This window comes from Drosophila gunungcola (genome assembly GCF_025200985.1).
Source record: "Drosophila gunungcola strain Sukarami chromosome 3L unlocalized genomic scaffold, Dgunungcola_SK_2 000003F, whole genome shotgun sequence".
NCBI classification, from domain to species: domain Eukaryota; kingdom Metazoa; phylum Arthropoda; class Insecta; order Diptera; family Drosophilidae; genus Drosophila; species Drosophila gunungcola.
Genome location: NW_026453179.1, coordinates 4,593,059 through 4,614,163, shown reverse-complemented (window position 1 = coordinate 4,614,163; position 21,105 = coordinate 4,593,059). Strand labels below are relative to the sequence as shown.

The window sequence follows — 21,105 nt, the reverse complement described above, 5'->3', positions numbered from 1 at the left end:
ATCAGAATCTGACTGCCGTCTATGGCCACAGGGGCAACCTCAGCAGCGGAGCAGCGAAAGCCAGGATGCAGGACACGCCCACAAGCGTACCCGGCCGCCTTCCGCTCCCACACACACTCAGGATGAAGGAGAGGGGCTGGTTTAAACTTGGCACGTCACTTGTTTCCGCATTTTGCACGTAACGGACGGATGGTCATAAGAAGTATGGCATGCACTTCAAAACTGTATTTCTTTTTTTTTTCTGTAATTCTACCAAATGGGGATTACAAGAAGATAGTTTTTACTAGTATTAGCAGTTATTTTTTTAATTTCTCAAGTTTCTTTTAAAATTTCTATTGATAAATTTTAAGCACTACAATATACATTTCATAGCCATAAGTAAATGTAGTTAACTATTAAATTTAGTTTAATGCTATCCTTAAGCATAAAATTACAGGAATTAATTATGCATATTAAAAGAGTTTATATTTTTAAATATTGCTAATTAAAATATAATAGTGATTTCTAAATAAAATCGGAAGTTCAAAGCCCCAACAACAATAGCGTACATTGTTGTTTGATTCATCAAAGGCTACTATTGTTAAGCTTCTATAACTATTTAAAATTACAAAACAAAAGCTCTTGATTTGAAATTTGAATTTTAGTGTTACTTTAATTAATGCCATTGTTTACTCAATTGTAGTTATTATTTTCTCTAAGTGCAGCCAGTCAACAACTAACGCACACCACCGCACCTCTCGCGTACGCATGCAACAATCCTGGAGCCAGACCATCAGAATACATTAAAAATTTTCCATCCACACATGGAAACACAATTACTCGGACTCGGGCTATTCAATATAAGGCAGGTCCTTTTTGGCTCTTATTGATGGTAGCCCACTTAGCCAACTAATGAACTTTGCCACAGTCTTAGACCGTAAATTAAATTTCAAACGCCTGACCAGGGTAAATATTTAATAATAAACTGGCATTTGGAAAATGTAAATAACTTTTTACCTTGCCAGGATAAGACTTAGACTCTTACTGTTCTTGTTTTCGGTTATGCTGGCGTGTTGAGAAGAAGAAAATAAAAACTAAAGGAAGGACCCACCCACGCAACTAACTTCTGCAGCAATCTTCCTGGCAACGCTTGATGAAAGTAATCAAAAACTTCGCTGGTTGTTTGTGCAACTACTGCGGGGTAAATGGAGTGGGGTTTTCCGTAGAACTGTTTGTAAACCATAATTGCGCGCAAAAGTAGCTAACAGCTAACAGCTAACAGCTAACAGCCAGGTGAGCAAAATAACTGCTGCCTTGCAGCCAGCTAAAAATTTCATGGGAAAAATTTAATATACACCGTGCCATTCCAAAACTCGCAAAACTCGCACAATAATCACCGAAAAGAACATACTGCAAACTAGTGCGAACAGCCCAGCCAAAGCTTCTGTAGTAACGCTCACAATTATGAGCAATATTTTTCCCGCATTTCCACACACCCACTTTTCCCATTGGAGGACCACTTCGGAGTTCACCCTATGCGCAAAGCTTGCGCCAAATGAGTTTTATTCTCGAGTATGTCATGGAGTAGACGGGAAGTCGAAAAAGAAACCCCAGGTGCTGCTGCCGGGTTTTCTTTGAGCATGAGGCTGAAGCTGAAGGTGAAGCCGACCAAAAAGGTGTTGAACTGAACTCAAGCAAAAGTGGAACTTGTCGATAGCAATGGGTAGAATGAAACTTTCATTTTTTTTTTCTGTTGTCGTTGGCGCAAAAAGCCATAGAAGAATCGTCGGATGATTTGCGAAAGGTTGTTAGGGCGGCCAGGTGAAACTTTTGAGGTACTAAAAATTGAATGGGACTTAAAACTTTGAGAGGCTCATAGAAGGTATTAAAATTTTAGTGCTAGTTTTCGCGTGAGCTAACCGAAATTCGAATTGAAAATCCTTTTAAATCTCCTCCGCGCAACATGACTTTGCGTTTACCAGACAAAAAGGGTTTCCCACATAAATATTTTTCAATTTACATCTACCCTTTTCCCACAATTTTTTTTTGCCAGCCACACACCTGTTTTAATTTAATTTGCAGCATATTGAATACAATCCGGCTCCCTGGTTCCCTCGTAAACCACTTAAAAATGAACAAAAAATCCAATCAAACTGGGCACACAACAAAACGCTTCACCACATTCATGGCCCACAAAAAGTGAGCACAACAGAACAGAGCAGACATGAAGTGCATTTTCGCCATCGACGCCACTTGAGAAAAATAAAAATTCGCCGAAATGTTTGGAAAAAAAGTGTTAAAGGGCAGGGTTTCATACCAATTTTAAACTTAACGAATAATACTTGATCCGCTTAATCTTGCATTAATATCTAAGCCTCGTAGTTGCCGTTTAAAGTTTAAAATAATATAAAACAGTGGAGTGAAACTGAAAATACTATCTTAAACTTTTTAATAAAAGTATGTACACTTTTTGAGTTTTTAAAATGTTATATTTAAAGCCTACATTTTTATTTCGGAAATATTTATAATATAATAATTTTTTTTTATATTGATAAAAAAAAAATTTAATCTTTGCCAAAAAATACTGTTTCATTAAAACAATCCTAGTTATTTGGCCACTTTCTGAAATGAGCTAAATTAAAGAATCGTAATTTAAAGACCTCTGGGAAATCAGGAATAGAAAACGCAAATATTCTCTCCTCCTCCGAACCCCATTAATCCACAATTTCAATCGCATTGCATCTCGGTGAAAACGGACAGTAGAGGTCACTGTTTGATTCATTTCATTTCACATCAGCCGGTACTCACCCATTAAACACGCCCGTATCGACATAATGCGTGTAGTAGAAAATGCTAACCACCGTAATGGCCAGGAGCGCGAGGACACAGCGTCGCACGTTGATGCCAAAGCAGCGTCGTGCAATTAAATTACAACAATGGCACATCCAACCGGCAGGCTCTGAGCCACCGAGTCCTCCACCTGCCAGGTGATTGGTGCTACTACTCCCAGCCATGCCAATTGACGTTGATGAGGTAGGACTGCCGTTTCCATTCCCGTTTCCATTCCCATTCCCATTCGATTTACCCTTGTACGTGACAATGCCGGCGGCGTTGGCGACATCGTCCTCCAAAGGCAAAAGCAGCATGGTGCGATCTGTGATGACATGACCATTGCCGAAATGCTTATTGAAATTGCTAAAGTCCTGGCCGACGACATTCACATTCGCATCCGCAACTCGGCAGGAATCCACATCCGTTTGCGTTCCGGTCACGGACGTTCCGAATTGCATCTGCGGCTGCTTAATGAGTTTTTCATATTTTCGATTTGCATTGTTATTATGTTGAATGCTTCCCGATATTGTCATATTGCCGCCGCTCTGCCTCACTGCTCGGTGGTACTCTATATATATATATATATCTATATATAATTGGCGATATGTTGCTTGATTCCTATATTGACTTAATAGAGCGAACAAATTTCAAACACTCGCGCTTCACTATGGCACTTCGATTGCGTTGCATGAATGTTTATTTTCAGTTGTCCAGTGTATTCTATAAATATGTGTGTGTTTTTTTACGTTCTTTCGCATAAATCTCGTTTTTCGTTTTTATAATATTCTGTTCGCTTTGTTTACTTTTCATTTCGCCACTTGATATGTTTCCAAATTTTCAAATACTCATTTTGTTTAGCCATTGTGGCGCACTGTTGTTGCAATTGTGGTTTTGGGCAGCCCAGACGGCCATTATCAGTCATATAAAGACGGAAGAGACCCAGTTCCAGACTGTCCACTCACAATCAGACATTGACTGCCGTTCCCTCCAGTGGGTCGTCTTCTTATCTGCAAAGCAAATAAAATAGAAAACATAATAAATATATAGTTGTCTCTGTAAAATTTGCTGGAAAAGCAACCATACGTATGGTGTTTTAGTTTTAAGTTGAATTAACAGAAGGGTAAGTCGTTATCAGGTAAAAAACAATCATGTATCTTTGTTTACATATAAGCTTTTTAATCTAATCAGGTCAAGAAGTTGTGGACTGAAAGATTTTGGTTTACTAATTAGGTAAATACAGATTTATAATTAAACTACGATCTAGATAAGTGAATGTTTAACAAAGTTAAGCTCTTCTTTAAAAAAAAAATACAAATTATAATGAAAATTAATTTCAAAGTGCGGATTTTCAAAGTCTGTTAAGTTTGCACAATTATAGACAAATTCCAATGGTACGCATTATAATAAATTCTTTTTCGAAATATATTTTTTATGTAGGAGAAATAGGAGTTGTTAATAGCTAAGCATAAATAAGGTTCAAACCAATTTACCCTCTGATAATTTACTACTCCAATTTCAATTTACTTTGTGGCACCATTGGCTGTCAGCCCTTTTAAATTATATATGTCATATTTTATCGATCATCGTTATCACAACTAATTGATGGTGTCATTTCACTGGCCCTGCCCTGGCGCCAAGCACTTTATTTTTAGTTGCCTGTTCAGGCTTGAGGTTACACAAAAAATAAATGTGGTTTCCTCACTGTGTACCTACAAAATTTGTCAATTTGTTTGCGCGGGCTCCTCAAATGGAATGCAAACAAAGTTCTAAGGAAGCCGCAAATAAAGCGACAAATTGCCAAAGCCGCAAAACGGGACATAGATACGAATGTATCTCGAGGTCTACCCTGAATTTGCCCTGGTGAGTGTGTGCTTAGCCATTAAGTGCATATGCCTCCCGCAGTTTACAAATGTCTTAATGGCCCTACACATACATACATAGAACACTCCCCAACATATTTCGAGCACAGTGTTCAGTTTAATTGGAAATGGTTGCCGGCTGTCAACCAAAAATAAAGACAACATACTTCGGGGCGCTTTATGGCCCGGCGAAATGAGTCAATAATGAGTTTTAGATGGCCAGCGATGTTTGTCCTGATGTTATGTCCTCGATAAACAGCACTCGAACATGTGTTTCCCGATAAAACAACAGATAAGTACGTATTAATGTGAATTTTAGAGGGTGGATTGACAGGATATCAAGGAGTAGCTTTAATGACTTAAAGTATTGGAAAGTTAAAGGAAAAGCATGTCAGAATTGTCAAAGGTTTTTTTTTTTTAGTATTTCAACATTTTTGTTTTACTTAAGATTAAAACCGCTGTTTTAGGTAATTTTAGGAATACTTCTATAGATATAATCTAAATTAAACTTTATTCATTCTTAATATGGTGTAAACTTTTAATTAATAAATAAGGTAGTACTTAATTTAATCACTTTCACATCTCTTTCACATTTAAGTAAATTCCAAATAAGAAGAACAAATCTAAGCGTGTGAAACCGGGAAAGTCAATCCCTTTCACTTAAGCATAGTTATTCAATTTATACGCTCAACTTTGAACTTCATTTCACTTCATAAGCAAACCGCTTGCCCTCTTTCTTGGGAAACACTTAGAGCAATTTATAAACTGGATTCTTTGAAAGGAGCCGCAACAGGAATTACAACGGAAAGCGAGGGTTTCAACATCCATCGCTGGCATTCTTTGCCCTTGTTTTCCTCTGCATGTTACAAATTTATCATTAAAATGTCAAAACTTAAATTGATTCAAAAAGTTTAGGAGCAGCAGCAGCAGCAGTGACAATGCGGCCACGCCCCGCCTCCGCCTTCCGCCTAGTCCGCCCACGCCCAGTGACCCCGCTTCTCAATGCTGCCACTGCAGCAGCAGAAGACTTAAGCAGTGGCTGAAAGAAAAAGTTGGGGCTGTTGTCGGGAAAGCCTTTGCTCGGGGTTTTTCCTTCTTCTCCTTCTGATGATGCCGCATACTTTAAGGAGCGCTGGCAAAAAACTTTCTGCGCTTCTTCGTTAGGCAAACTTGTTTAATTTCCTCTTCAATTGCCCGGGAAACCAAGCGAGACAAACCAAAAGTTGTCCTGCCCCCGAGTCTATCTGTGTCTTTTATTTGGGTTGTCTTTTCTGGGGTTTTTCTAAAGTTTTATATTCAATTGTTATTTGTTTGCTGGTGATTTGCTCATCAGGCAGTCTCAGGAAACTAACTTGAAGAAAATGCATACGCTACATAAAAAAAGAAACATCAACTACTGTTGGGAAAAATTAAAAGAAGCTTCTTATAATAAAGGACTCTTTTCCTCCTTTCAAAAGAATAAACAACATTTATACAAAATGAAAGGAGGAAGAGAGTCGTTTAAAAAGAATACACAATCAAGTGATTAAAAGAAGCTTTTTTTCAATTAAATCTGAAAAACCTATTTATTTTATATTGTTTTCACAATTTTACTGCATATTTGCTGCTTGACCTAAAATCATTTACTTTTGCTAAAATAAATATTGTATTGTTTTGTTAATTTACATAATACTAATACTTTTTCTCCGTGCAAATGTGTTATGCTACTCATAATTCAAATGCATTTGAGCATTTATTTCCATCTCGGAACTGCTGTCACTTCCTTATATCTGGCTAATCGCACATGTTTCACACAGTTTATCTGCATTAGCAGTTTGAGTTCTCGAAAGTGTTTTATGTTTACTTTGAATTCATTACGGCAGGGGGAAAAACGATTCAATGTTTTCACACTTTTTTTAGATGAAGCTATTTCCCCTCCTTGAAGAACGGTTTTAAAAACTATTTATTTTACGATACATTTTGTTTACGTTGCTCGAGGTGGAGCGGCGATGCGAGGCTCCCTCAGCATATTTTACACTAAATTGCATTGAAGCGTGTGGCAAGCAGCAGTAGCATCAACATTGGGTAGCACAATGAAGGGCACCCTCGAGATACCACCCACTGCCACCCCCCGCTGTTGGCCCTTTTGCCAGCCTTTTGTGCCGGCCATTTATCAGTCAGCGAATGTTTGTTGTGGCTTTGTTTTCCCTCCACTTTTGTAGTATTTTCTTTTTATTCATTCCTCTTGTTAGTTTTTCGCGCATTCATGCCAGCTCCCCGCTGACCTTTTCTGTCAATGCCCAACATATTGATAATCGTTTTCAATTTGTGCCTGACAATAACAGCAACAAAAATCAATTGTCTTTAGCAAATTAAATGCAGGCTACAATACGTGAACAAACAAACACGCTGGGAAAAATAAGTCTGGACAAATGACTTTGGCTTTAACAGAACTGACATGACAAGACCTCAAGTCTGAATTCTCCAGTTTCTGTTTCTGTCTGGTTATTATTTTGACTGATGAATGTGACTTTTGCGTTTCCATTACAAGACGCCATGCCTGATTGCCTTTTTCGTATAGATTTCTCCCCTTTTTTCCACGCCAGATGCGTGGGCAGCACACACAGCACACAACTCCCCCGCACTCCCAAAAAAAAAAGAGAATGTCTATGCACCTATAAACAAATTTGTATCTTAATGAGTTTTTCACACTTTAGCGCCTTTCTGTTTGTGTGTCTTTGTCTTGGAATTTCCATCGCCTAATGTTCTTTCAATGTTCTGTGTAAGTCTCTTCATTATTAATGTTGCTATAAATCAGTTAGGCAAGACAATTAAATTGACACATTCTGTATATTTGAGGTTTGTTCTTAGATTTCTGGTTTTTGTTTAAGTTAACAGATTAATAGCTTGACTGGGAGTAATTTAAGTTTTATGAAGTTCCTTTGTAATTTAGTTAGAAAATTTAAATGAAAATTCAATTCATCTTGAGGCACATAAATGCAACAATGAGCAAAATTGTATAATCAATAAAATTATGCTTTTCATGATAGCTGCGTTTAAGCATTCACATTTTAACTGTAAATAAGTACGGAAATAATGAAAATTATTACAAAATTAAGAGCAATTATTGTTATAGGAAAACTTTCTTATTTTAAAGAAAGAAATCCAATTAAAATACCAATTCAAACCAATTATATATATGTATATTAAAAATATTAGTTTCTTTCTTATCAAAACTTTCTGTTGTGAAATAAAATTGTATGAGTACAAAAGTAATTTTTTTCAGGCTTCACAAACTAATGGTTTTGTGTCTAAAACATAAATTTCCTTAATAAATGCATTATTTCATGATTATAAAAGTAGGGAAAAGTTTTCCTTGAGTTTCTGAAATTTCTCGCACAGTTATATAATTAATTTTTGTTTTGTTGAAAAGTCAATTTCCCTGATTCCCACAGTCCTCACTCTGCGAATGTCAAGTGTCACCGAAGTGTATCCTAAGTGGTTTTGTTCTTCCCAGCAGCTTTCTGGTTTTCCTTTTTTCTGTCAATTATCCATGTACATTTGCCTAATGGTTTTTTATATTTGTTTTTCCTTCACTTTTGGCCTTAAGCTTTTCTCTATCTCTCTTTCTACATCTGCAGGCTGACAATTTTCATTTTCAAGCGAAAAAGCACTCAAGTGGGCATGGAAAATCATAAAACATTCCCTTCTTCCCACACATTTTAATATTTAGTATTGGTTAATTAGCAAAACATTTAAATGCACTTTATGCAGAGCAGAAATAGAAAAGCTTAATATAAAGTGACAATTTATTTGATTTTTTTCAGACAGCCACAAATCGAAGTTTCGTAAAGGAAGAAGAGCAAAATTGTCCAAGGAAAACTTGCAACATGTTCATCTGTAGATTTTCTGTGCTGATTTTGGTTAAAAGGGGGAATGGAGCGGGACAAAAGCAGGTGGCCTGTCAGACTGACTGACCTAGTTTTGTCTAAAAATACTCAGGCACCAATAAAATGCCAGTCCAAAGTGTTTGAATTTATTTTACTTCACTTTGATTTTTATTTCAATTCGCTAAACGGAGGGGGAGTTTAGAGGCGGCTGCATTTGCAGGGGAAATCTCAATCAGAGGGCTTCAAGAGCTCCACACTTGAGGCTGTGGCTCTGGTGAGCAATTTGCACAATTGAAAAACTGTCTGCCCTGCGCTTGAGTTTCCAACTAATGAGGGTTGTGAGTGGAAAATCGCAGCGGGGAATATCAGTTTTTCTATTTTGGGCGCTGGCTGCAGTCTCGATACGTGTATTGCATATAAAATAATCTTCACATAATTTAGAAATAAAAACTCAAGAAAACATATATATTTTTCTTGGCCTGTGAGGACCTAATTAAATATATTTAAAATAGCTGTCTGCGTTTTCATTAATTCATTTTATGTTGTAAGAAATTTAAAATGGCAAGCTGGGAGACATATTTTGTAAATTTATTTATTTATAAGCCTTTAAGGCATTACGAGCTTTACAAAATACCCAATAAGATGAACATCTTATGAAAAATGTTTAATGATACCGAAAATTCTAAAGCATTTTATTTCAGAATAGGCAACTAATTTTCCATTTAAATCGCATTTCATTAGCATTTTATTTGAGTCCCAAAACGTTTAATAAAGTCTAAAAATTTACTAAAGTGATTTGGAATATCAATGTAGGCAAATCGTTCTTATAAATTTGTGAAAGCAATTATTCCTCCGATTGCTTTGCTAAAACTCGCATGTTTTGCTGTATATAAAAATGTTTAAAGCATCGAAGGTAAACCATAAATTTGCCTTGTTCGTGTATTTCACTATATTCTTATATCTACTTGTGGGTCACATAGGAAAGTGACACTATGAATCCAGTTGAATCTGGCAAGAGACTTTCGCAGATGCATGTGCAATAGTAACCGCGACCAATAACAAGTCAAAACCAGTTACACGCCCGGTCAATTACACAAAGAACCGAATCGAATAACAGAGGGAAAACAACGAAACAACAATGAAAGCCAACACCAACGCAGCCTCATCGCTTATGACTTGCACTACCAATTTTTCCCCCCTTTCGACCAAGCCCCTGCAAACAGGCTTGCTTGTGCTTGTCTGCAATCTGAGGCTTTACTGTCACTCAGTGTGGCTAAAACCGAAAGGCAAAATGCGTGGGCCACCTCACCACCGAAAACCCACGCGCCGAAATCTTAGCCAAATTGTTGGTTGCACTTGCACCATTTGAGGGATATATCGGGGAGATTCCGGGGACGAGGTGTTCCTTTAGACCACAGAATGGATTTCTGGCTTTGCGGTCGAAATGGCATGAGGAAGAGTTTGGCTCGTTTTTGGTTTCCCTGCCGAACAGTCCGAGGGCCAAAATCAGTTGCAGACATTGACAATAACCCTGTGACTCAATGGTTTCACAAGAGGGCAAGCCGAGGGGGCAAATTGAGGGAAGAGAAACGAAGTCCGGCCACGTGGGCGTCCATTAAAAGAAAACGAATTGCTGGCCCAATTTGTGCGCCGCTGGAGATTTAAGTCAACAAAGTCAAGCTCAATTCAGCTCTCTGTCTGCTCACTTTTATTCTTCTAGCATTTGAAAATATTGTGCAATTGTGTACCGAGCAAAAAAGTGGTTAGGTATTGATCTTTTTATTAAGACTCTAAAAATAATCTATAAAAAAGTAAAATAATGTACAAGTATAAGCTAGTTTTAAAGATCAAAGTTTAGTTTTGAGTCTATAGAGCTTATATGAACATATAAAGTAGATTTAGTAACTAGAAGCAAAGTGAGATACCACAATTTTTTTTTGTATTAAGAAGTGAAAATCCAATGGAAGTACTAACATTTTGTAAGTAGTACACAAGTTTTAATTGGTCTATCGACTTTTAAAACAAGACCTGATTCTTTCCAGTGCCTATTCCTATTTATTATTCATTTCAATATTTATTTTCATATTTAATGCTGGTGTGAGTAATCAATTGGAACGCGATAAGCGCCGGATGGAAGTAAATGAAGCTTTAGAAGTGATTTCAACGCCGCCGGAACGTAGGGCGTATAGCTCGGGAATGACCTTGAGCTATGTCAACAGCACCAAGTTAATTCAATTAATCGGCTTGTGCCTATTGCACTGACAGAAAAAATACCGTATGAGTAAATAAATAGAAAGTAGTGACTTCAATAAATCTTAATCAGCTAATGGCTTTGTTTAACCATTAGAGATAATTAAAGTATCAATTAACTTAAGGACAAAACACAAACGAGGTTCTCTTTAATCAAGTCATTATAGTTAAGGAAATTGCTGGCTCATCACAATTTACTGGCCCAATAGTTTTTCGCTTTTAAAGCTTTAGTGTTGACATTATATTTACCCAGTGAAAACCCCACATTGTCTTGGGCCTAAACAAACCTAGGCAAATATAAGCCCAATTTTGCCCATTATGGTAACACACACAAATGCAAATCCTGCTCCCACTCACCCCCAGTTCTCTCATCAATTTATTATGCTATTTGTGTGCGCTAAAATTAGTTAATGAACCCGGACTCAATGTAATAATGGAAAACCGTACTCGCCGCCCTCACGCTATTAACTCTGAAACGGAAACTGAAACTGGCGTTGTGATTGAACGTCCCCTGTAATGGGGGAATCCCCTGCCTGGTCGTCTCATCTCATGGGCTCGTTGTTGTTGTCGCCTTGTTGTTGGTTGTATAAATTAATTCCCCAGGTTAACTGCAGAGTAACGTTTTATAATTAAGCCAGCTGCATAATTATGGGGAGCAAACACACACAAACCCACAGGCTTGTGCATATGCAGGCAGGCTTTATGGTCTGGCACATAAAATATATATATATGCACTCTAGAAAAATTATACATACAGTAAATGCAATCAGGACCCATCGTTTTATAATTAGGGAATTACTTAAATTAAGCTTGGGAGTAATTGTTTTATTTAATTATATAGTGCTACATAGATTATGTAACCATCGAGTTTTAGAGGAACTAATTATAATTATTTAATAAGTGTTTGTACTTGTAGTAATGGGAAATAAATAAACGCAAAAAACAATTTATTCAGAAGCTTCGTTTGGTTATCTAAATAGATTTCTGTGATTTATGACCATACCAATAATAATGTCAGAGACTTGAAAACTTATACGAACAGTTTCGAAAGAAAAATGTTGAATATTCAACAGAGCAAGATTTAACCAAAATCAAACATCAGTTCTAAGTGCAAACTGTTTTTTATTAAAATAAGTTATTTCGATTTAATTTCAAGTGCACATAGGTATAATTTATTTATAGAAAACCGATATTGGTTGAGAACTGAGATACAAGCAATTGGCGACATTTAAGCACGCAACGTTAACCCCTCGAAGACCGAGACCGAAACACACTCTTATTATCATAATGAACATCAACGGAGTGAAGGGGGAGGATGACAAGGACGGAGGAGACGCAGGATTGAGCGGTGTATCCAGGACACGGTTAAGTGGTTTGCCGCATAATCGACGGAGAGGCCTCAGAGGTCCGAAGGCAAAACGGATCGCGGCGACTGGCGGAGAGAAATGTTCATTAATATACAAAAGCTCGGGTCATCCGCAAAGTGTCCGTCACACGATGGCCAATGGGGATATGCCGCGGAGGTCCTGTGACGTTCTGGCAGTCCTTTAACGTCCCGCACCGCCCCACCCCCTCATTCTCATTCTCTTTTGCGGTGGCCCATCAAAAAGCTTTATCACTCGGAACCACCCCGCTATCCACTTTTCCATCCATTCGCTCCGTCAGCGAGTTATTGCCACGGCCTTTTTGGCCCTGCCTCATGTAAAAGCAATAAATAATGGCCCAGTTTACGGGGTATGTCTCGTCTACGGCGTGGAGCGTCATAAAAATATTTTATCCATTAGACATTGTCTCTCATTGGTGGCCTGAGGCTGAGTTGTTGCTTCAGTTTGCTTAATGGCCATTAATAATTGTTGAATTAATGCCAACTGTGGAATTGGATCACAGTTCACTTATGCACATTGCTTGGGCCGGCCATGTGGCGAATACTGGATGATAGTTTTAAGGCCATCTAAAATGGCTTTATTAAATTTGCAAAGCATCTGCATTTGCTCCAAATCAATGTTTATAGACTCGCAATTTATCTTCTCTCCAATATAAACAACTCTTCGGGGTATACAAACTCACAACTGTTTGTCCTAGTTTCATTCTGTTAGCGAATCAAAAATCAACTAGGCAAATATACAGCTTGGAAAAATTGCATCAAATAAATATTATTCATAGGCATGCCTCGTACATCACCATCGTCGAGAATTTCGGCATTTGGCAGTGTAATTTTTCATTTCTAGCTTGACACGAACCAGCGGACCAACGGAAAACCAGGGCGAGTGCAGTTCAATGACATAATTTGTCGCAGCGCATCAATGAAGTGGACAGGGTGCTGGTAATGGGACTGGGAAGAGAATGGAAACCGAGGAGATTGGCATGGGGAATGGGGCAGCAGTGGATTGCAAAACAATGGGGCACCGGAGCAACGTCAACATTGTCCAAACGTCAACGATGTTGTCGTCATCGTGGAGTCATCATCGTCATAATCATAATCATCGTCATCGTCATCGTCATTGTTTCGCTTGAACTTTATTGTTTTGATTTATGCGCGTGCACAACGAGAGCATGTGAAAGGGAGATGGAACTAGGCACTGCAACAAAATATCGGTCAAATCTAATGCATCTATAAATAACAATTTAGGATGTATTTTTAAAGCCTGGTATTTACATTTTCAAAAGGCATCATTCAAAAGTTTATTTTAACAGCTTTTTCAAATTGTTATAATTTATAAGTGACTATATATAATTTTATTTATATATATATAATATAATTTTATTTTTAAATTATGCGAACAGCATAGAACCAATTTATTAAATTTATTTATTTAGCTTTTTAAACCATTACCATAACATACATAGAGAAAGATTTAAAACTTTGTCTTAAAGCCACTTTTAATGATAAGAACTGGTGAAAATTTTTTTAATTTAAATTGTATCAAGTAAACATTTTATTACCAAGATAATGCCAAATTTTTGGTTTTAGGCCCAGCCTTTTCGGTCAGTGTAAAGAGGTCAGAGCTAAAGGGAGCAGTGCATGGTAAGCGAAAACTTTGCGGGTTTCAAACTGTCGTATACCGTCGTTGTTGGACCCCATCACCCCGCCTGCCCAATGCCACTCCCTCTCGTTCATTTGGCCTGCACTGGACACGTCGCGTTGTTTATTCCACCAACGCCAAACAATCGCGGACCCATTCGCCCGGCGATGTTGTTGTTGTTGTTGTTATTGTTTTTGTTGTCGTTGCCACAGGCGGCGGAGGAGGTAGAGGGGTGGCGTTGAGAAAATTCTCGGTGCAAATGAAAATGATGTTGTTCGCTGGCTGCCACTGCCACTGGCATCCAGACATCAGAGCGGCATCAGCAAAGCCATCACCATTCCTGGGCCCGTTGCCCGATTATGTTAATGTGCCCAGAGATTTCTGCCATTATGATGTTGTTCACTAGACGACCACTCTGCATATATTTGACGGGGACCGCAGCAGTGACTCAGAGATCCCGAGGGGCAAGCGTCACCAGTGCAGCATTTTCCCGCTTTTCAGTCTCTGCGAAAAGTTTCCCCCTTCCCGCAATTTTTCGCGCAGGCACTAACCAATTTCAACTCTTTGTAGTTACTGTAGCCATCGGCTGTAGTTGGTAGAAAGTAGGGTGAAGAACAAGCCATGCAAAAGTACTCAGGCAAATATTTGAGAAGCGTAAAGAAAGGCTCAAAACAAAAAGGGACAGGATTATGGCTTGGGATGTGAACAGAACATACATTTTCACAAGAAAATTCCCATTACCAAATCATGAATATTAAATTAAAGAAAAACATATATTTTGTAAAAAGTTTATAATAAAAAACCAGGCTAGGATTTAATTATAAAAACTTGAAAATCGCAGAGAAGAACGTAAGTTCTCAGTAATAAGTTTAAATATTTTTGTTTCGAAAGTTTAAAAATACATTTAATTTCTTCCAAAACTATTTGTCCCAAGTTATTTATTTATTATGTTTAAAATTATTTAATCTATTGGGATTGCAACAATTTAATCAAGCAACGAAATCAAACAATTAATAAAATTTCTTCCAATTTATCAGAATTTTTATCGCTGAAAATAAATTAAACTGAATTATGGTTGATTTAGTGCATTTTTGTCCTATATCACGACCCACAACGATGGCTTCATTAAAGTGCAACAATTATAATGCAAAACAAAGAGGAATTAAAAGCAAAAATGAATTTACAATGATAGTTTGCTTTGGTCGCGCCGTTTTCATTCATAGTAATAATAAATAAATATCATCTAATGCCTGAAATCAGCCACAATAATTAAGCAGCCATGCAAAATTTGTAAGAGCAACAAACAAAATTGCGGACAGCAGCTGCATTATATATTTCATAGCAGCCTCCCACTGTAATATCCCCTATTTTTCTCGTTTTTCTCCCAAGGGGAAGCGAATGCAATATTGAAACGCATTTTTCTCTGCTTCTCCTCCGTCGTCTCTGTATGTTTTTTGTCATCAAAATCGTGAAAAATTGTTGCAAACTTTGACAGGGCAAAAATTATGATAGCTGTTGTGCTGTGGGAATGTGGGGGGTGTTTCTGCCTGGCTGGTAATAATTTTATGTCATAAATAAATCGTTCAATGTTGTTGTTGGCAACAAATAAAAAATCGTACCATTTGTTATTGAATTTAAGCTTTAGACTGTGAAATGTTCTCAAAACGATAAGCAAACTAGGGACGAGGCCAGAGAGCAGAAAAAGCTATATTTTACAATAAGTACAGGAATGGCAAAAATTCACTTGCGTGTTCTTTTTTTAAACGATAACAAGCATGCCAACGAGATTTCAACAAATTAGCAAAATGATTAAATTTAAAACATTTTAAACATTTTACGGACGCAAATGTACAAATTATAAATGACAAGCGGGTAAAGATTTTATGTGAAAAAATTCAAATAAACATACCAGAGGAATGCTTTTATTTTCTTTGCGTTTAACGAGCTGTCGAATGAACTGACAACACTCAGGTTGGAAAAAAATATAGCTGCAGCTGACAGATTTTTATGACTTAATAAAGCAGAAGCGCTGGCGAAACGAGAAGTTCAAGTTTGTGTGGGAGTAAATTTAGGTTATGGGTTATGGTAGCTGGTATATATAAATACACACAGTTGGGGCGCAGATAAGACCCAGTAACTTACTGCCCAGACAGTTTAGACACCTACCCGACAAACAACTTTAAATTTTAGCCCTGCGAGAGCGTTATTTGCAAGAGAAGGAATAGGAAGCGAAACTTTTCCCTGAACTCCCACTGGCAAAAGTTAATCGAAGCCGGAGAACTTTCAACAAATTGACCGGAAAATGTTTGCGAATTGCCAACGGAACTGAGTCCCCGAGCTCGGCTGAAATTTCGGGCAGAAAACTGGCCAAAGGCTATCGATACCATGCACACACGACGGTCAGCAAATTAAACAGGCGAAAGTTAAGTAAATAAGGAAAACTTTTCATTTTATTAAAAAAGTTTTTTTTTCTTAAATTTTGAGTTATTGAAAAATATTATTTTTCTTTTTGTAAATTAAATGTGTTTTGTGTATAATTATAATTTGTTTATTTAAACGTCCGTCTGTCGTAGAGATTTTTAATGTTTATAAAAAAAAAATGTTTAATTATCAAAATAGATTAAAAAGTTAAAAATTTATTAAGAATTAAAACTGCGTTTTAAGTGGATGAAATAATATAAAATATAATGTCCATACGACAAACAAATGCCAATTCCTGACAAACAAATTATATCATGCTTCGTGAAGCGTGACACTGACACATATTGATAAAAACTTATATTTATTTTGAAGTTATTTATTTTTGGTCAAGTGCTGAAAAGTTTTGGGTTCAGCAAACTACCAAAGGGTAGTGCAGATTTTCTAATAAAATTTATGAAATTGTGTTTCGGGCTGCCAGTAGAAAGTTATTTACGCCAATTTGGGCCAATGAAAGTTGCCACCTCTTCGAAATCAATTGCTTTTTGATAAAGTTATTTTCAGTTTTGCTCACAAAAACTCCATCCAGCAACTGCAAGTGTAACTTTTCAGTTTTACACTTTTCTTGAAGCCGTGGAAAACGAGAGGAAAACCCAAAGCCAATCCCAAATAGCAATAAAATGTTCTATAAATGGAAACAAAGTCAAGCCAGTTGACATTCTCCGACGTTGTCAAACTTAGGGAAACTCGGCTAACAAAAAGATTTTTCCACGGGGTTTGCCACTTTTCAGCAATTTGGTTGTTTGTGTTCGACATGGCTAAAAAGGAGGAGCGCAACCCACAAAATGGGTATAAAAATAGTAGAACAAGTTGAATATGCTAACCACAACAGACGGCCGCCAACTATTTTAGGATGCCAAAAAGCCAAAAGCAACAGCAACAACAAGAAGTCAGCTTGCATGTTGATATCGCGCCGCCTGTGAAAACAATGCCAAAGGCCATGTGTAAATATGCTATGCAAAGTTTTTTCTTCGTTTTACCCGCCAGCTTTTTATATGCATCTGTGGGATGGACGTCAGCTTTTCGCATAAATGTCGATGCACAGTGGTGCAATGTAATTGCGGGAAAATGACGGCCAAATTAAGTTCTTCGAGTGGAAAACTTTTCTTGAAAATGAAAAGTAAATGGGACTTTGCCGCTGGGGGGGTTTGGATATGTGCGGATGGGGAAATGTTGCTGGCGTTTATTACTGTTTTATTGACAGATATTTATGGAAATTCTTTTGTGTGAGTTTTTAAAAGTTCTTTCTACTATTATTTAGCAAACAAATAAAGTTGATTGAGAATGAAATGTAAAGGTGATTTTAATATTGAGGATAAACTTTAAATGTTTTTAGTAAGTTGTTTAAGGTGTTGCTATTTTGTGCTTTATATTGTACTTTAAAATGTAAATATAATTAATTAGGTATATAAAAGGGCGTGACATTCTTACTTAATTATATATTGTGTTCATTTTGTAAAATTTTTTGAATTGTTTTTAAACAATGTTATTGATGTTTGGTTATCAAACGTTTTTGTTTGCTTGTGTTTCCTGAATGAAACGGTTTTATTCCTGTAAATTAAATGTAGAAATCATTGAATTAAAATAAATTTTTTGACATTTTCAATGGCTTTAAATGTTTTAAAATTTTAATGGACAGCTGTCATTTCTATTTCGTTCTCAACGAATGTTCTACCATAGTCGCCTTCTCATTATAAACATGAATGTTCCTTCATTTCTTCGGCATTATTCCATTCATACTTCTAGTATTTTTGTTTCTAATGCAGGCCCACACACCGGCAACAAAGCCAGTCAGTTTCAGTTTTTTTTTTAGCCTCTTTTTGTTTCTGTTGAGGTTGCCGCTGTCGTTGCCTATGCACATTTAGCAATGTTAGGCAGTCAACCAAAAACAGATTTTTTTGTCACAACGAACGCCACAGGCCACAACACAGCTGAAAACAACAACGGCGACGACAACATCGAAACGTTAAAAAAAGGAAAGAAATCAACTTGCAACATACAACACAAGCCGCGTTTCGTTGCTGTCGTTTGGGCCATGTCACTGACCGAGAAATTCCTGGCATGAAAGTTGCAAAAATCCTAGGCAGCACAGCACTGGGAACTAGAAAAAGAAAAAATGGAAATAAAAAGGCAGCGACGACGGCGGTGGTTTTTATTGCCAGTGGCAGGATAATAGCAAGCAACAATAGCCGTGGGAAGGCATTGCAGCTGCATCCTTGTTGTCATTTCTAACGTGGCTCTTATTGGTGTCCTTACAGTCCTGACTCCCCACCACAGTCATTCCCACTCCTTTTCCCATGAGTCTTGTGAACTTCATTTTGTTGTCGTCAACATTCGCTGGGAGTTTTTCGCACAGAGAAGAAAAAGCAGGACAATTTGACCTTAATTGGTTATTAGTAGTATCCTCAAGGAAGCATGAAAATTTTTAAAAATAATATATCACATTTGTTGTTAGTTTTTAAGAAGTGATTTAAAATATAAGTTATTTTAAAAGAACCTTAAAGCTCTATAAACCAAGTTACATATACTTATTTGTTTTAATAACAATAATTCAATAACAATATTTAAGTTATATTGTGTTTTGCTTTTACAGAAATAGTAACAGATTTTTTATCTGAGTAGCTTTTCTTATATAATTTTTTTTCTGTGCTGATTCCAACAACTTGATCAGTCTGTACTGCTTTGTTTTATTAGAGCTTTGTTTCGCCGCCTAGAATTTTTATGCCACTCACATTGCTTTGGTCCCCGTTTTTTTCTACTTCTTTTTGGCTTCCTTCGTTTTGTGATTTGCCAAATTGAATTTCCAACTCAATTTGCCGACCCAACAACCTCATCTTCACTGACTAATTAGTCAGGCGCTGAAAAGTATGCTATGACAAAAGTAAAAACCCAAGAGCTGCCCAGCAAGAACACAATCGCAATTAGTCTGGAGAAATTTGATGAGGTTATAAGGCGTCCGAGCTGGACAAATGCAAACATATTTCGTAAACAGAAACCGGCCAGGCTGAGAGCCATGCATAAAATGAATATCAATTAGGCCAAATGAGAGTGGAAAGCCGGCATCGATTTCAAAGATAAATCCAAGGACGTGTGTGCAGCCGCTCTGAGTCTTCTGAGTATTTTGTTGATTAAAAGTCTGCTTTCTATGGCTGAAATTTCGGACAGTAAATCTTTCTTGTCTTCATATCTACACCGAAAGAAAGACATGCATTAACGTTGGGATGTATTGGCTATTAATTAAAAGGATCCTTCACGCAATAAAGCTTTTGTTAGTATGTTTTTGATTAAGTTTACATTCATCTACACTACTATTTAGTAAATATAAGCCGAGCTAAATGGTATAAAAACTTTTCTTTGAGTGTAGAAGAGCATTCCAATTTCGTTATGAGCAGATAAGCATACAAATAAAAATGTGTTACTCTAATGTCGCTTTTCGGATACTCGTATTTCTCACAAGAAAATGGTATGAGGTGGCGATTTCTCATTTTGATTTGGTTGTCCGCTTTCTCTGCTCTTTTATTATCTGCTGATTTCTATTTGTATTTGTATCTAAATCTGGAATATGTGTGTGTGAGGGCGTCTTTCATGCTCCGATAAATAAAATGAATTGAAAAAGCAAAAACCAACATATAGCCCGGCACACAAAAAGGGGCTGAGCAAAGGGAGGAAAACCTACAGAAAAAAACAGAAAACTCAACTCAGGGATAACAGATTAGTTGGAGCTGACTAGCAGAGTCCTGTCTTTCCATGGAAATCAAAACATTTTGTTAAAAGGAAACACCCACACAGATCCCAAGCCTATTCACACAGATACGAGCGCGTTTATCTGCGGAAACGGAGATACGTTCTACGTGCTCTAAACTCCGCTTCAATGGAAACTGTCTATCAGTGAATCCTTGTGGCTGCCTTTCGTTGTGTGTGTATGTGTGTGTGTGTGTGTGTGTGTGTGTGTTAGCGCATTTTGTTGCCAACTTATGTGTAATAAAATGTAATAAAATAAAACTCTCATATTAGAGATGTTGTGCCATTTTTTGTTGTTGTCCTAGCCTCATAGAAAGCACATCAAATGTCGGCTACTTTAGTTTGGTCTTTTTGAGCTGTCTGTGGTTGGAATAAGCCACATTACACATACGCAGGGTTGCCCAAACAGAGATCTTCGTGTCGGTAGTGGTAATCATCATAACAATCAGACTGAAGTGGGCACAATGACACATAACAAGGCTTATTAGGATCTGCGAGCTAATGGCCATATAGATGAACATCAAGTGGTCTTAACAGCAGATTTCCACACTTGATTGATGATTCCGTCCAGCAATTATGCATTAAATGTGATTTGACTACATTAACTCATCATGAACAATTTAATTAAATTGCCTCCGTTGGTTTCTACGTTACTTTACGCAATCAGAATTCAGTTTTACAAATGACTTTGTTTCCTAAATGAAAAAGGTTGATGTAAGGAATTTTAATTTTTACTCAACCCATTTGGGTGAGTCAACTTTGGAATTTTCCAAATTGGTCTTTCCATAAACATCGCAATTATTTTAGTAAAACAAATTAATTATTTCGCTTGCGGTATTCAAACAAACATAAAAATTAAACTCATATCAAAAAACATTTAAATGTCAGTTAAAATAAATCAAGCGACAGGCAACGCAATCTGTCAGTTATTGCCCCCCATAAATGCTAACAGAAAAAAGTTTTCCAAGCTTTTTATGGGGACATTTCAACTCATTAGGCAGCTGCTGCCAAAAAGCAAACCGAACCAAACGAAACCATTAATTACATTTGGCTGCTGGCGACAAATTGAATTAA

The 21,105-nt window shown here is 37.1% G+C and overlaps 1 protein-coding gene across 2 annotated transcripts in view; it reads right to left on the bottom strand.

Moving 5' to 3' along the window:
• The window catches only part of LOC128258781 (bifunctional heparan sulfate N-deacetylase/N-sulfotransferase), a 57,969-nt gene that overhangs the window by 24,765 nt on the left and 12,099 nt on the right, over positions 1-21,105 (bottom strand). For both annotated transcript variants that reach the window (XM_052990648.1, XM_052990649.1), the window contains exon 3: positions 2,788-3,818. In XM_052990648.1, coding sequence (XP_052846608.1) covers positions 2,788-3,344 — 557 coding nt within the window. In that variant the 5' untranslated portion in view covers positions 3,345-3,818. The remainder of the gene's footprint in view (positions 1-2,787; positions 3,819-21,105) is intronic.